This window comes from Corapipo altera, unplaced genomic scaffold (genome assembly GCF_003945725.1).
Source record: "Corapipo altera isolate COAL_440 unplaced genomic scaffold, ASM394572v1 44, whole genome shotgun sequence".
Lineage (NCBI taxonomy): Eukaryota > Metazoa > Chordata > Aves > Passeriformes > Pipridae > Corapipo > Corapipo altera.
In genome coordinates, this window is record NW_020884880.1 from 13,709,354 (window position 1) to 13,726,549 (window position 17,196).

The following is a 17,196-nucleotide window of genomic DNA, read 5'->3' on the forward strand; positions in this document are numbered from 1 at the left end:
AATAAGACGAGGATTCTCTGAGTGGACTTTCAGAGTATTACATTTTCATACCTTCACAATCAATTATTGTACCTATGGTAAAACACGTTTAAATACTTTCTTTTATTCTGCAATCAATTGGGCATAGCCTGTTTCTGCTTTGAAACTCTTAAGACTGTTTTTGAAACAGTAAAACCTGGCATAGTTTTGTTCAAGTCATAAAATCTTTTCTGACTTTTTTTCATATATTTTTCTGTCACTGTTGTACTTATTTGCAGGGTATGTTAGTCCCTGTAGTAAAACAGTACATGGTACTTCAGCTGTAATTCTAGCTTTTTTTTTTTTTTTTTAAGACCTTCATTTCTCTGTTGCATTTCCTGGCATCTCTGCCTGTTTTGTTCTCAGGAAGGTCTGTTGATTTTGTTTGATAATGTTCATAATGCTCTCATGTCATCTTTTTTTCCAGAAGGAGGTTTCCTTGCATATTGCTCTCTGCTACTTTATAGGCTGAACCATTCTGTAAAACTCTCCATGAGTTGTGGAGATAAAGAAGAGGAATATAAAGACAGCAAATGAAATAAGCAGTGTTTGATTCTTTCTAGCATTCAGTTTTAACTTTGGCACCATGAGCACTGTTTTCAATTAGCAATTCTTCTGGGCTGGTACACAACCTATAGTTAAATGCTGAAATAAGTGGGCTGCATATTGTGAACAGCTTAATGTTCACAGCTGCAATTAAAGTCAACAGAAGCTGCAAATGTTCTTATCCTAAAAAACTGAACTTCTTAAAGTATCTAGAGACATTTTTAGACTCCTAACATATGCCAATTGTGAATGACTTGGGAAAGCTAAGAGGACCCCTAAGGACCACTATGAACAAGTTTGGGGTTGTTTGTTTTTCCTCCTTTTCTGATGACTAAAACCACTACCATGATAGGGTTTTGGTACAAGAAGGCCTACTTTCATATGTTAGTTAGATCATTCTGTTTCAAGTGGGGTGATCTGTGCATAAAATACAGACAATTTAGAGTCAGTTTTATCTTGGTGATACGATACAAACTAAACGTATTTCTAAATAATGTCTGATATTAAAATAATCTAAATAAATCTAAATAATGTCTGATATTTTAGTAAGTGTTAATACTAAAAAGAGCACATGAACCAACATAAATAATTAGTAAAGTAATATGGCAGAACATTGTTTTTTCTGTAACAGCAAAATGACCTTTCCCTGTCAAAACTGAATGAGAGACAGGATCTGAAATCTGCCTGGTGAGTTCAGCAAAAGCACAGTGTGTCAGCTCTCTAGCTGGTGCCAAGTTACAGATTAAAATCTTACAGTTGGGGAGTCCACGAACACTTGCTACAGACCCTATTTTCTTTTACTAGAAAGCTCTTTTCTAGAAATTGGCATCTGTATTTTACAGTTGCTAAGCTGCCCAGCTGTTGTTACAGCTGTTAAATTTACTGTTGGGGGATGAAAGAAGGAAAAATTTTAACAGGCATGTAGCTTTAAGGAAAACCTTCAAACCAAGTAAGTATTGTTTGGCCAGCAGCTGGAAAAGTTCCAAAGTAAACAGCACTGTGATTTTTATTATACTAGTATAATTAAACCAGAGTAACATTTACATGTTAGCAATTAAAAGTTAGGTTTTAATTTCACTTCTGATATGCAGGTGAGCCACTAGTTTAACTTACTTGATTTATGTTAAAAGAAAAATGTCTGTGTGTAGGGCGGAGTCCTAGAATCCTGTCGTTTTGCATGGTGCCCTTGCAGGGGTACCATAGACTTGTCTTGCTTTTCTAGTTATGGATAATAACCATACTTTCCTCTTGCTTTCATTATCAAGAGATTTTTAGAAGATGTAGTTCCCACATTTTCTCTGCACATTTTCTTTGTGAATATTGTGAGCCATGATCCCAAATAATTTTGCAGTCTTTGCTTTGTGGAAATTCTAAGCACTGTTGGCACTTAAATTTTTTTTCTGTTAACTCTTTCTTAAGGCAGAATAAAGTTAGGTTCTTTCCTACTGTTTTCTAAGATTTTTTGGACTTGCTGATGTTCTGTAAGTATTTGTACTGAATTCTGCTCACAAAATTTGTTGCAAGGCAATACTAAAGTGAATTGGAGATGGTATTTAAGACATGCTAGGAGCCACCTGTGCCCAACAGCTGAAAAGCTACAGGCTGTTAGAGCAAACTTAGAAGAAAATACAGTGGATTTCACAGGAGGGAATACTAGGGTATCTGCCATAGCAGATGTAGGTGGCTGAGTCAAAATGTAAATATAGCTAATTGGATTAATTGAGTGTGTCTTCAAATGCCTGCCTTCAGGAGGTCATAGATAAAGATGAGAGAGATGAGTAGGCAGAATAAAACTGTGCCCCAGTGTGTTTTCTGGCACTGGCTTACAGAATTCAGATCTGTTCTTGTTCACTTTTCCCCTCTCCCTTAATAAAGGAAACTTGGAAATGAGGCATTAATGTGTTTGTTCAAAAGCTGTTTCAATTTATGGGCATGTGTGTGTCATGTAAGGTGAGTTTTTTAATAGGGTTTTTTAGTTGTTCTGGGGGAAGAGGGTGGTGTGTTTAGAGTATTTTAAAGTTTTCTGCTAATGAAAAACTTCTTTTTATTCCCCCTCTGTTTCTTTTAACACTCTTGTCTTTTAGTTTGGCATATGGCATCCTGGTTAGTTTTGGTTTGTCATACTTTCTGGAGAAGGCGCCACCACTGAGACTGATTAAAAGTTTTCTTTGCCTAATTTCCCAAGAAAAGCATCAAGAGAGAATTTTGCTTTGATAAACCATGTTCACTTTTCATGTGCAGTGAAGGCTGCTCACTGCCGTGTAGCCTGCATATATATGAATTCTTAATGCTAAGACCAGTCATCACCTATTAAAATGTTAATGTTGAAGGAAGCGTGGATGTGTAGCAGCCCTGCTGGGTTGTGCCTTATTCAGAGAAGATGTTTGTTTAATGATTCATATGTTTGTGGAGTTTAGGAAAATACTTCTGTTCTCTTTAGAATTGTTATTATTAAAGTCTTAGCATAGAAATTAACCCCCAAAATCACAACGGATCAGATGGTTAAAGCCAATAAAATGGCACCAGGTGTTTATTTGCTGCCTTATGGCATATTGAAAACTAGTATAGCAGGAGAAGAAAGGAATATGCTTACTTTGGTGATAGAAATGTGAAACTCAAAATAATGATGAATGCTAGACTGGCATGTAGATTATTCCTAATGATTACCTCATTCTTATTTAGTTAAAATTAAAAAAAAAAAAAAGAATTACTGTTGTCAGTGTTTGCGAAGTTTGTTATTCTGATCTTATTTTCTACTCTTGTAATAAGAAATTCAGAAAAGCAATTCATCATGATATAACACTGTGATAAATGCCTACTTTACACAGAGGAAGGATTTCCAAGGCTCAGAAAAACATCACCAGATAGTGTTCCTTTTGCGGAGGGGGGGAGGGTTGGTTTTTTCTCTCCTTCGTGCAGCTGTTAGAGTGCAAACCTTGCTGAGCTGTTTCCTTCAATCTTCCCAAGAAATTCAGAGAGCTCCAGTGTTTATCTGAAGTTGTGTGGGAGTTGGTTTTGCTCCTATGACATTTAGCACTACTGTTCTGTGGAAAGAGAACAAACAACATATGTAAAACATCCTGGCTGAAGATAATGATGATTTATGGTATTTTGATTTGGTATTGCCAAATATAGTATGAGAGAATGTGTGCATACGCATAAATGTTTGGGCATACTTGCTAATTATTTATTGTAAAAATTAAGGTAATTTCTCAAGTTTTCATTCAGAACCCTAGACATGCAAGTGTAATACTGAAAGAACAGAATCATGCATGGTGCCAATTACAAAATATGTAGAAATGTGTTTACTAAAATTTTATGCGAGCCGTGAGTAAGGTGATATTTATTACTTTGTCATGGAGTTCCTAGGCCAGGAGGTACTAAATCAAAATGTTTATTGCTGATAGGTAAAACAGACTGGAGTGAGAGGGAGTGCAGCTTGGTAATTTTGTTGATAACTGACGGTCATACAGACTGTGCTAAGTGCTGGGCAAAGCATGGCTGGAATTTTTGAGAGTGTTTTGTTCCAGCCAAAATAAAGGAAACTGATTTATAATATTTTAATATATCATATCTCACACCAGTCTGCTTTCATAAAAAGCAAGAGGCAATTATGTAGAAAAAAAAATGCTTTGTCTTTGTGTGGTTTATTTGACTTAATTTTCAGCAACTGGAAAATGGGGAACTGCATAGCTGTGTCATCTCAAAGTGTTGCTGCTGTAACCTTCTACTCTTGAAGTCAACAAATACAGAAAGGGCAAGCGGGAAGTGTGAAGATGTAAAGAAAACATAAATACTAGGTTGGCATTGCTCTGTTTCATCTGGAGACAGGTACAGGGGCATGTACTGCTAAATGTCATAGGAGCACATAGGTGCTAATCTTGAATGCTTTACTGAGATCTCTTAGGTCACCACTTTTAATGTATTTAGGTGGTGAGTTCTGTTTTGCAGGTTTCTTCATAATGTCATGTGTTCTACATGCCTGAATGGAACGGAAAGCATTTAAAGGGCATTCTTTCTCTTTATTTTTAATCTGTGTAATTTTCCACACACAAGGATGGAAATTGCAGCATGTTATAGAGTTACCAGCTGTAAATGATCAGGCCCAGGTACTAGAAGCAGCCTAGCTGCAGAGAGCTAATAGGTTAATTTACCATTCTAATCACAAGGTAATAGTGCCCTGAAAAATCAGTGCCCCATCTGTAGTGTATGCAATGGCTACATATTAAATTCCATCTGTCAATTAATATTATGCTTGTAGCCTTTTAATTAAAAGAGAACTCAGAATTATAGCAATGCTTGAGTAAGACTTCTCTGCGTGGCCAAAAGGTGACAGTGCAAGAAATGCTAGTTTCTTGTTATTCTCCTCTCTGAGGCTGACCATAATTTTGTCTGGATGGTAAAAGGTATTTCAGAATGGTCAGTAGCTTTTGCACATGTAACTGGGTAGGAGAAATGGCCTACTGTTCTTAGAACAGAGAGAGATTAAACTGTGATGTGTGTTAGCAGTCACATGTTGAATTTTTTGTTGTTACTACTCATGGTATCCCTTATCAGTCTGGGGACCCTTCTATGACAAACAGAGAGAATAAACAGCGGTAGTGTCACCAGCTCCCATGGTGGTGTTTTCAGCACTGTGCTTTTTGACATTTTCATTGCAATGCCAGGGTCTCAGGATTTCTTGTTCACCTAAGAGTTTTCACTTCTCTTTTCATTGATGCAGAGAAAATCAGAGGAATTTGAATCCCAAAAATTTAGAAATCAAAAGATGAAGTTCAAACTTATTTTTGAAGCCAGCCTTGGGGTATTTCTGGTATTTGACTTGCGATCTTTCTGGGCTGCTGTAAAACACTTTTAGAGTAGTTTAAATTTTATACTGCCTCCATTCTAGCAGCTTCTGTTACTGTGTATTTTTTTTAATGAAAAAACAGCCAGAATTTACATTTCAAATGTGGGTGTCAGAAAGTTAAACACCAACAAAACAGCTCAATGGCTCAGCAGGTATAAATCATCATACTGATTCTGTTGCATTTTTGTATTCAGGTACAGAAATTTAGCAACCCACATTGGAAAACTTTTAAGTATGCCCTTGTTAATAAGCTTGCTGCTCCATTTGAGGCAGGAGCAAGAGAACCTTTCAGTATACAAAATTTTATATTGTCTGATAGAACAGCGCTAACATAGAATGCGGAGGGTTTTATTGGGTGCAGTGTCATTCATTACTGGTAGTCTTTGAAATGGGCACTAGGAATATAGATGTGAAAGAAAGTAACTCCTGCTATGCTATTTTTTTATGTTCTATTCCCTGCCATTGTGTGCACTGGTAACTTCAAGCAGGTAGATGCAAATGCAGAGCAGGCACCAGGCTCTGCTAATACTGAAACGCCTCTTTATTTGGGCCTAATGCCAGGACTAGGCGGTGGCTGTAACACTGGGAAGAGATCTGTAACAACTTTTGTACAGTACTTCCCTTGCTAGAAGTTAAGCAACAAGGTCCATGTAGACACAGCCTATCTAAGTACACACATTGCTCGATGACCTTTTCAACCCAGCAGGTTCAGATTGCAGAACTTTGGGCGATGGTGGCCAAGATCATGGTTAATCAGTATTGAGCTGGGTGTAGATCGAATTGTCAAATGCTACTCCTGTCATTCTCTTGAAACAATGATTTCATTAGCTGCCAGGAAGCTATTTGGCAGGTCCCCTCTTGTGGATTCTCTCAGAAAATTTGGCTGGAGAGTGACCCCTCACCTGGGAAGCATTTGAAGCTCAGCTTGCTGGGAGACTGAGAGATTGCCGTGTTTAATCAGGTAGACCAAGTGCCAAGAATTAATTAGTTTCATCCTATGCTATGCAGCAGAAACACAAGAAGAGGCTCTGATCTTGAGATTGACTGTGCAGGTGGAATCTTGCACTATGGCAAAGTTTTCCAAAATTAAAGACCTTTAAGTCATAGGTCAGGGCTCCCTTGTGAATAGAACCAAAACTTGTGCATACCAATCTCACAAGCTTCTTTAGAAACAAACAGTTTAAAACATTTAAAATAAAAGAAGTAATCTGCTTTGTTTTTGAGCCTCGTTGGATTTTCCTTAGGGTGGAAGGGGGGGATTGTTTTGATTATTTTATTTTGCACTTGACAGTGCATGAATGAAACTACACCTGATGCATATGTAACATAAATGCAAGAAGGATGATAATGCTGGAAACTGGGTTTGTTTTATTATTTTATAAGCTACTTGTTTTTGTTGCTATTGCTTTTCTTGGCACATTCCTCATGGAGACTTTAGCTGTTTGTTTGAGAATTCTTTGTAGAAGTACCACTCTTGCCTGCTGGGCAAACTGCTTCTGCTGCAAATATAAAATTATGAATTCTTGGCATAATTCTAAACTAGTAATAGTGGATTGATCTTGGGAAAACAAGTTCCTCTGGGGTTTCAGATTTCATGTTGAGCTAAAAATGCAGAGATGACTTTTATGATCCTGTGCTTTGTCAAGGAAGACATGCTGGTCAGCTTCCATGTTTTACTTTGTTCCAAAACAACATCATTCTTTCAATAAAAAGTTATGACATTGTAGTTTGTTAGAATGTTCTGGAACCTTACTGTCAATATTATTTTGTTTCTGTTAGTTCTGGTTTTGAGAAGGATGAAGTCTTTTAGGGGCTAAATTTATTTAAATACATTAGTCCTGATGGTTACAGAGATCTTTTTATGGAACACTTGTGGTCAGCAGTTTCTGGTTAAGTGGAAGGAAGTTATGGAGTAAGTCGATCACAAGCAGGTCTTCCCTGTTCTAAGTCCATTCTTTTTCATCATCAGTGTTCCCTGAAGGGTATTTTAGCAGATTGTTGTCCCTCGAGGCCCCTTACTCAAGGTCTGTGCCCTTCAAGACTCTTGTGAGCACCAACCCTATGCTTGGCTTTCCTTCAAAGGAATAGGAGCTTTGTGGCTGGATGGGGGGACCCAGTCATAATCTCTCCCTTTATGTTCTCCTACTTGGAGAATCTCGTGGTGCCATATGGGCAGTGAGAACACTCATCATCTTTCCTCAGATGATTTACCAACTCCAAACAAGTTGTGTTTTCCTCTCAAGATTCTCAGCCATCTCTGACATGACGCACATAGCCTTACACAGCTTGCTTCATCTTATTTGTTCTCTTTCCTGAAAATCTGTATTTGTCTACACCAGAATTTCAGTTATTGTTAATATAGGAATAATATTTGGGGGATTTTATTATATTTCCAGTGGCCCATGCTCTTCCTTGATGCTTTGTAGGTCCTTGATTTAAGGTTTAAATATTTTAGTTGTCTCTTACTACTGATGCACAGTTTCTTTGGCCAGACTTGGCACTATCACATTACTGACTACATTGCCTATGCAGCTATCGCTGTTTTTGCCCTGTCTGCTGTTTTACATGCTCGTTTTAATTGTCCCTTGCCATGTTTGTAGACCTTTTCTTTTGCATTTCTTAGTTTAAGTTGGGTCTCTGAATTATGTCAGATTGGATGCCAGAAGGCTAGGACTGGCCCAAGAACTCCTGTTTTCGTGAATATGTGCTCTCTGTTACCAAATATTCCTCATCCTAGAGCTTTCTGCTTATCCTTTATCTTGCTGCACTATCTTTACCTTCCTTAAAAGCCAAACCTGAGGTGTTGCATGCTGTGTTGGTGAAGATCACTTGCCTCAGCCCATGCCTGTGCAGGTTCAGCTGAGGATGGGAGAGAAAAATAAGAAAGCAAAGGTTTGTTAAGGGGTGTCCTCAAACTCTTCTATTACTAAAATATATGCTGCTTATGCCTTCTACCAGTATCTGTGCTTGATCTCTGCATTAAATTCTTTTGTTGTTGTTGTCATGTAGGGGAGAAAAATTGGTGACTGGAGAAAGGAAGGGTGATTGCCATGAGATTCACAGAAATAATTAAAATCATCAGCAAAAGAGAGAGCTCTCTTTCTGCCCATAATAAATGCCGATGTCAAATTGATAGGTTTTTAATTTTTTCATTATGTGTCTCGTCAAATAGATAGTTAGGGATAAGCTAAATGTATTTCGATTTATTTTGTTTTAGTTTTTCTTACCTAGTTCAGATAAAAGAATAAATTATTAGCAGTATAAATATTCAGTATTATTCAGTTCTCTGAGTAAAAGAGTATGTAATGCCTTTGAATGGAATCATGCTTTATTTTCTTATTTATGGCTCCTCCTATGTTAGAGCTAGAGTACTGGATCCTCTTCTCCCATCAGCTTATAGGATTATTCTGAAACAAAGACCAATACTTCCTTGGCTATTGGATTGTCCAGAAGGCTAGAGGTACATTTTTGCTGCAGTTATCATGTTTATGAAGATCTGCCTTAAAGTGTTCTACAAATTCATTAAAGATCATATTTAAAAATCAGAGTAAATAAAACTCATTTATGGGACAGTGCAGGTATCCATTGCAATCTGAACTACCTGCCCAGAGTCCAGAGGATTTCCCCTTTACTGTGTGCAGAGGTACTCTTTAAAATCTGAAGACAATACTTAGTGCTAGTATAAATTTTTTCAAATGGCTGGTGTCTTCTGCATTCACAGCATTTTAGTATCTGAGCACATATACCTTTTGAATATTTTAAGTATCGCAGGAGCCCAAAGGGTAGGTCAGTGCTCCCATCTGTCTTGGAAGATGTAAAGTGACATTCTGAATGTGACACAAATATCACAGCAGAGTGTACCTAGAAATGGAGCTCATTGCCATGGATTTCAGTTAATTTTCCTTAAAAAAGTCTCTCAGTTCTTAATTTGTCTGATAGAACTCAATTTAGGGTGTTAAGAGTGTGATTATTCAAGGGCAAACCTTGAGTGGTCCATACAGTGTAAAAATACAGAGTTGTTTTTTTAAACAAAACGATCCATTTTCACAGAACTCCTAACTGGAAGAAGCTGTTACAAACCACTGGCTGTGACCCCCCACTCCTCCACCCCCACTGCAGGGTACTGCATGTCAGCAACACCTGTACAGGGCCCAGCGCCTTGTGCTTCACAAAAAGCATTTCTGCCAGAGGATCCAGCCTTGATCTGAAAATCAGGAGATCTATATTCTGCTGCCATTTGCAGCTTGTCTGGTTGCATCTTGCATTAATTCACCAAATACCTGCCTCTGCTGACTGAGTCCTCACCACCATCTCCCTGTACAAGTTGTGTTGTGCAGGCGGACCACCCCTCAGATAGACTTCAGGGCTGCTAAAATCAGAGCTGCTGCCTCCAGGGTTTTGAATACTGTTTTAGCTCTTTCTTGTGCATCTCCAGGATTTCACAATGTAATTTTAAAGACCTGTAGACCAGAACTGAACTTTTAATTCCATTTTTGCTCACACTGCTTTTTCTGAAAGGATGAGATATATTGGAGGAGCGTGTTACCCCTCCTTGCCACACTTGCTCAAGCAGGCTCACTGCTGGAGCCCCCTGCCAGGTTCAGGCTTGTGGCACTTCGGATGCAGGCTTTCATTTCAGAGATGTGGCTAGAACCTGTCATCCAGGGTTTTTTTCAGTTTTACATTTGACATTTGTATATTGTGTTATTGTGCAACTTCTTTTTTATTTCTTTTCTTCCCCACCTGCCCCGCTCACGCCGTCCCAGCAGTGGAGGAGCATGTTTTGGTTTGTTGTTCCTTTCAGATGGCCTCAAGCTGGAGTGATTTAGATTTCTCTGTATAATCGTGCTGTCCTGATTCATTTCTCTGCTCCAAATTTTGAAATGTGTATTTCCATCATTGGAATGATGGAAAAACCATTGGGATTTACACTCTGAAACATCACTCTAAATATTGTGATTTCATGGTATTTTCCTGTTTGCAGGTACTTTGGAGATCTGACAGATAGCCTAAGCATTGATCTTATACTTTACTGAATGGCATAGCTGAGTGTGTAAGTTAGGCCACTGAAGACAAAACGTAGTGGAGTTGGGTGAGATGAAAAGGAAGTAGTTCTCTTATGTTCGGGCAATTTACATGCGTGGTTTGTTCAGTTCTGTTTCTAAGTACGTATCGAACATGACGTTCTTTATGTCTGAAATAGTAGCAGAATAACCTAGTGGTTGCTAAGGTAATGAGAACCCACCGTTCCCTTACCAATTCATGTAAGTAAAGTACGGAATTTAATTTCACTCTGTGTTACCTGAGGCAGCTCTGGCATCTGATAAAAAAATTATCCTCACATTCTTATCCTCTTCCTTTCTGAATTTCATTGAAATACTGAGATGTTTCTCTTTTTGTAAACAAATGAGGCTGCCCTGCAGATGGTGGGGTAGAAAGTAGACTAAGAATTACATCTTTTGTCTTACAGCTGTTTTTACTCTCAAAGTATATTTGTCTTCCTGCTGAAACACTTCTATTGCTTGTGATAGGGACTGAAGATTTGACTGCCATAAGAGTTCTTCTTTCTGTTTTTCTCTTGATGAAGAACTTACACGTTTATTGTCTGTTCTGGTGCTATGGATTGAAAGCACAGCACGAGCATGAATCCTAGATTTATTTCTCCATCAAAGGAAGGAAGGTCTCTTTCTGATTGTGTATCAAAAAGCAATATGGTAAAAACAGAAATTTGCAAACACAGGACACCAGTAGGTGAATGACTGAGATGCTTACCTGGTGAAACGATTTTTGACAAGGATTGTCACTGCCTTGGGAGTGCAGGCAGCAAACAAGAAGTCTGAAGGGCCTCTGACCAGTGTGCAGCCAGGCAACGCTGCACTCCAGGCCACCTTGACTTCGTAATGGAAAAAGAGAATCCGTATTGAGCTACTCAGCAGCTGATCAATCACCTGAGTCCGCCAGGCTGGCCTTGCAAGATTCTATCTCTTACCTTCATGAAGAGCATAGGATGGAGTTATGCTTGGAGTAAGGGGATCTATTGTAAGAGAAAGGCAGCTTGTTACGCTGCATTATGCACCAGCAGAATAGTATTCCTGCTTTTTTATGCTACAAATTGTGAAACAATGAATGTCTTAACCATGTCAAATTGATACCAAGTCATGGGTCACTTGCAAAGGTAAGTTGCCACAAGTGGGCTATTTTAGCCTAGTAACTGTTTGGATATCAAGACTTTATATTCCAATAGTCTGTTTGCTCAGAGAAGTGGATCAGGGAGGTGAAATGGACAGCTGGCATAATATATGGACACTTGAACCTGGAAACGAAAAGACAGCTGCTGGATCTAATTTTAAACATAGGTCTTGGTCAGATTGCTCTAGATCCTGCTTGTCCTGCTGCAGCAAAGTCGCTAATGGTAGTAGAGAGGCGCGAAGTTGAAGATACTGATAAAGAACTTTTGTGAGGAAGGGAATCACCCTTGTTCCAGTTATGGTATTTCCATTTTTCACAGTAAGTATTGTTAGCTTCCAGAGAATGGGAGTGGAAATGGTTTCTGGCTGGTACATGGTCTAATGCTGCTGACACGGGCAGCTTTTCTGGGGCGTCTTAATAGGCAGCGGGACTCGCTGTCCTGAAAGTACAAGGGCAGCCAGCGCTGTTTCAAACGAGGAAACTATGTAACAGAGTGGGGATTTTCCTAATATTTTAAAATAACACATAGTTACATATCAGTCAGGTTATAATTCCGAGTTTTTACATCACGGCTCGGGAATGCGGCGGCGTTAGCGGCGGTCTGCAGCTCCATCTAGCGGGGCGCGGCAAATCCTGCTTGCTCGGGTTTGGATTCGGTTGGGGGTTTTTATTTTATTTTTTTTTTAGCAAGTACAAAAAATAACCACGAACAATATCGTACCGATAGAATACTTCATTTAGGATTAGCCAGTTAGACACTTCATTAATTCAGCAGCTGGTTAAGTGTTTTCGAGTTTCTGTTTTGCTTTCATAATGCCATTACCAAGCTGGGGGTCTTTTTGTTTGTTTGTTTTAAAGTGTGTTAGTATTGTTCTGCTTTATTAGGACTATGATGCTAAAATTAAGGGCTATGGAAACATTTCTGGTATTCACTCTCTTTAGGAAGTTAGCTAACCTCTGGGAATTTTGGAAGCAAGCAGCATATCACTTGTCTGAGGTGAAGATTCCCCTCTGCTAGGCCACTCTGTCAGCCACGATAGGTTTAGAAGTAACAGCTTTGCTGGTTAATATCTGCTTCAAGAAAGTGAAACGTCCAAATTTTTTAAATATCTGATTTATTTCCTTTTTAGTAACAAGAAACTTGATGAAATAAGAATAAAGAATAAACATAATTTGTGGTTTTATTACAAAACTTTAAACTGCAACTTGAATTTACGTCTGTGGAGCTTGGTTAGGGCAGAAAATATAATTATATTGTTCTAAAGGCAGTCTGCTTAAGATGGTGTGAATCTCCAATACAGAGAGACAGTCTAAATTAATTAATGATCACATTCAAATATAAAAGCAGTATGCATTTATCTGTCTTTTTTCCTAAGGCTATCCTAAGTGGATAAAACATATTTATTCTAATGTGGCATGTAAAATCTCTGTTTAAACCACTGTAAATAGCATGAAAAGAGCTGAGAGCTGGAGTTGTAGGACAGAGGCCATAAATGGCCAAAGTAGGAGGTCACATTTCATTTAAGTGAGGCCCCTAATATCAACAGTATTAGCCCAGCTAGTATTAGATTTTTGTTATATTTAAACCTTCAGCTTTTCTGCCTCCTGCACAAGTGAATGCTGTTCTTCTTGATTGAACTCAAAGGCTTTGAAGTGCCAGCTGCCAAGAGTGGTTTATTTCAAATTTTCTATCCCATGTTTGCCTGTGTATCCTTTCTAAGCGTGAATTTTTGTCTGCACCTCCTATTTAATGCTCTTACTGTCAACAGGCTAGTTCAGAAGTACCAAAATTGCGGAAGGAAGATCAGAAAGCACGAAACGCACTCTTGGCTGATATCCAGCAGGGAACTCGCTTAAGAAAAGTGACTCAAATCAATGACCGCAGTGCACCACAGATTGAAAGTAAGTATGTGCTCCTCAGCAAGGCCTGAGTGAGCTTCGCTGAAGCCTCAGGTGCGGGTGGAGATCAGCTGGACAGTTTCACACTGAAGGTTTGAAGTTCAGCAAAGGTCTGTATCTTCATATGGCTTTAGGATGCCGAGAGGGGACACTCTCTAAGCTTGCATCCTGCTCTGAGATCAGTAACTATTAACATTTCCTGGTAAGTCTGTAGCTGGATATCTCCTTAACAGGCACTCCTTGTCAAAAAAAATAAAAAATCATGAATGATTAAATCCTTGAGAGTTTCTCAATAAAAAAATTAAACAAGAATTGTTGGCTCTTGCAGAAAAAAAGTTCTTTACTAGATTAAAAGAAAAAAAATTGCCAAAAAATTTTGGAAACATAAATTTAATGCTAGGCCTAACACTTCTTCTTCTTCTTCTTCTTGGTGTCATGATTAATGTGAGATTAAAGAGCACCAGAGGGTGCTGTGCTCCAAATTACAGGTCCAAGAGTGATGGTAGTTACTGTAGTAACAGTAGAGGGAAAAGCCTGGCCTTGGCCGTTTTGGTGCCAAGCCTTAGCAGTCTCAGGGCAAGGATTAAATGATTTTTCTGATATACCCTGTGTTTTGGTTCTTTTTAACAGAACCCAAAGGAGCTAATAGAGATGGAGTTAATCCAGCCGTCAATAAAGGTGGCTCTCAGCAGCCTTTGGGAGGTTTATTTGCTGGTGGCTTTCCTGTTCTCAGACCAGCAGGCCAGAGGGACATGACAGGTAAGGACTTCATTTGTATGAAAGCATAGCTGAGGGGAGCAGTGATTTGGGATAAAACCACTTTGGGGTTAGCTTTAGTGATTGATTTTTATTGGGTTTTTTTGTTTTGTTTTTTTTTTTTCCTGAATCTTTAGTTCATCATGTGACCACGGAGGGCTCAATTAGTAACATGCTTGAAGCCATCTTTCTAGATCTCAGGTGCCTTATTTGTTAAATTGGAAATAAAAAGCTTTTTCCACACTGGGTAGGAAAGAGATTGAATAGATCTCTTTAACCGAGCTTTTTACATTATTTTAATGAAAACTTCTAATTGTGCCTCAGAGTGTTGAAATCTGAGCTTATCAGTTCAGCACAAATGGCAAAGTCATATTTCCTTCCCTCTATTAGCACGTATTTCTGTGGTATTACAGTCTTGGTTGTTACTTTAAAGATTCGTATTTAAGATTTTTGCCCTCTGGACTTTACAAAGTATAGTTTTGATCCAGCAAGGTTATTTATTGACCTGAAAAAGGGTTTTGTTGCTTCACAATGACAGGAGGAAGGCAACTGTGGGAGCCCTACTGTTCCTTTTCCCTCAAGAAGTGCCAGCTTCAATGAGGGGTGACTGTTACGAGTCACAGTGATGACCTCTGGTGCTGTTGGGCAGCTGGTGCCTGATCAGGCAGCACAGAGCAAAGCTTTGCAAGGAAAGACTTTGGTTCTGCCAGCAGGGTTTTTTCTCCTGGAAGGCAAGCCCAAGATGCACAGCACTGCATGTTATAGGGCTTCCTCCAAAGCTTCAGCTGCAGCAGCTACTTTGAGTTGTTTTTAAAATTGTGGCCATGCCTATCAGACTATGTGATATAGAATGAGACACCTTTTTTGACATCTTGCTTTGTGATAAATCCTTGGCATTTACTCAGGAAAATACATTTTGTAGAGTCAACAGTCTTTGGGCATTTGCTGTTGAAAATATTTGAACGTGTGCCTCCTGGAAAGCCTTTGAGGCATTGCTTTGAAGAGCTTGGCTTTTGTTCATGGGGTTGAGATTTATGTAAAGTTTATGTGAATTTTTTAATCCTAAGCAATCACTTAATTTCAAGGATGCAATATGATGTGTGTCAAACTACCTTTTCACCAGGACTCAGCAATGCTCAGTACTAGACAGATGAGGCTGGTGTGAAGGACTCCAGATCTCTGCAGAGAAGCCCCTTTTCCTTAAACTGTTTCATTTTGCAGAAACTGAAGAAGAGGGAGGGGGCTAGGGTCTCTCAGCAGTTCGTCATATAACTAAGCAGAATCCCTTGTGCCCTTGTGCCCATTGGAGTACGTCACATCCTAAGCCCCATTACACCAAGGGCAACCTGTTGGATACGAGATGTTTTGGAAGAATTAGTTTAACCCCTTAGGGTATCCACCGGGGAGGGGAAGACGAAGACCTTGCTCTTTGCGCTATTTTGTCTGACGAGTGGGAACGCGGTCCTGCAGGATAACGTGTGACATCCTGTCTTCAGCAGGGAGGCCTGGGCAGGTTTCCGGAGTCCGAGCAGCGGCCCCCAAACACTCCGCCCCAGCGAACAGCGGCGCTGCCAAGCCGAGCAGTAACCCCTCGCACCCAGCCGAAGGTCCAAGGGCAGCTGTGCCACCAGAGCCTCCCAGCACCTCCCGAGCCGCAGCGGGAGCCGGAACCGGAGCCGGCCCCGGGCGGCCCAGCCTGCCCGCCCCCCCTCCACCGCCTCCCGCTTCCAGCAAACCTTCCCTCACTTTCCCTCCTCCTCCCCCTCTCCCTCCTCCGGCCGATCGCCCGCCCAAGGGGGTGACGCCTGGCGCGGCTCCTCCGCCCCCGCTCCCTCCTCCCCAGGCTGACAAACCCGCCAAGTCTCCAGCAGGCGCTTCACACCCCCCCCAACCGCCCCCTCCTCCTCCTCCTCCTCCTCCCCCTCCGCTGCCCCTCGTCCCCCCCTGCGGGCTGCCGGCCAGGACTGCCGATGTCCCGGCGCCTACCGCCCCTCCAGCCGAAGGGAGGGACTGTCCCCCTCCCACGCCACCTCCGCCCCCTCCTCCGCCGCCCCACGCCCACCCGGTGCCCGCGAACAGGCTCTCCTTTCCCCCCTCCCCAGCCTTTAGCGGTGCTGACGTGCCCCCTCCGCTGCCCCCCAAGTCTCCCCACTTGCTGTCACAGTTCCATAAGCCAAGCAGCATTCAGTCGCTGCCGCTCCCACCCACCCCCGGCCACCCTCAGCCCGCAGCCGGGACAGAGACCAGGAAGAAGAGACCGGGCCGAGGCGCAGGTGAGAGCAGCACGTCGGGAGGAGGGAGGCTTTTTGCTCCCTTTGGCAAAACTGGGAGACATCATAGAATGGTTCGTGTTGGAAGGGGACCTTGAGGATGATCTAGTTCTTCAAGGTCCCCTTCCAACCCAAACCATTCTATGGCACTGGTGACTGGATGGCTCGGTGGGGTGGGAGTGAAGAGCACTCATGGGAGGAATACCTGTAGGTTACACGGCATGTCATGAACATCCAAAACATCAGGCTTTTTGAGCTGTCAGGTTGTTCTTAGCACTGGGCACACACGTCTTTTAATTCAGTCTGCAATTCTTGGAAGTGACATACTGATCCAGAGTTATAGGACCACTGAGTTGCTTCTTGCTTTTGGTGTGTCTCCAGCTGCACAAGTGGTATCCTGACAAGCTCAGGTAGGGCAGCAGAGTACACACCATTGTGTTTGCCAGGATGGTGGCTGCTTGTGTGTCAGCTAACTCAGGACATTCCTCTACAGCAGGAGCAATATTGGCAACAGCTGGGAAGATTCATAAGAGATAATTAAACAAAGATGGGGCAGCTACAGCCATAGATGAGCAAAAGCAAATCATTATGCAGCCCTGCTGTTCAGCAAACAGGAACAGCCAGTGCCTCCCATGATCAAGGTGAAAGGGCCAAAGGTTTCTCTGACTA

The 17,196-nt window shown here is 40.9% G+C and overlaps 1 protein-coding gene across 10 annotated transcripts in view; it reads left to right on the forward strand.

Moving 5' to 3' along the window:
* Window positions 1–17,196, forward strand: part of WIPF3 (WAS/WASL interacting protein family member 3) — a 35,654-nt gene that overhangs the window by 14,896 nt on the left and 3,562 nt on the right. For 8 of the 10 annotated variants that reach the window (XM_027639364.1, XM_027639365.1, XM_027639369.1 and 5 more), the window contains 3 exons: window positions 13,372–13,504; window positions 14,132–14,260; window positions 15,754–16,530. In XM_027639364.1, coding sequence (XP_027495165.1) covers window positions 13,372–13,504; window positions 14,132–14,260; window positions 15,754–16,530 — 1,039 coding nt within the window. Of the gene's footprint in view, window positions 1–11,447; window positions 11,921–13,371; window positions 13,505–14,131; window positions 14,261–15,753; window positions 16,531–17,196 lie in introns of those variants that run through there. The other 2 variants (XM_027639371.1, XM_027639370.1) reach the window with 2 other exon arrangements.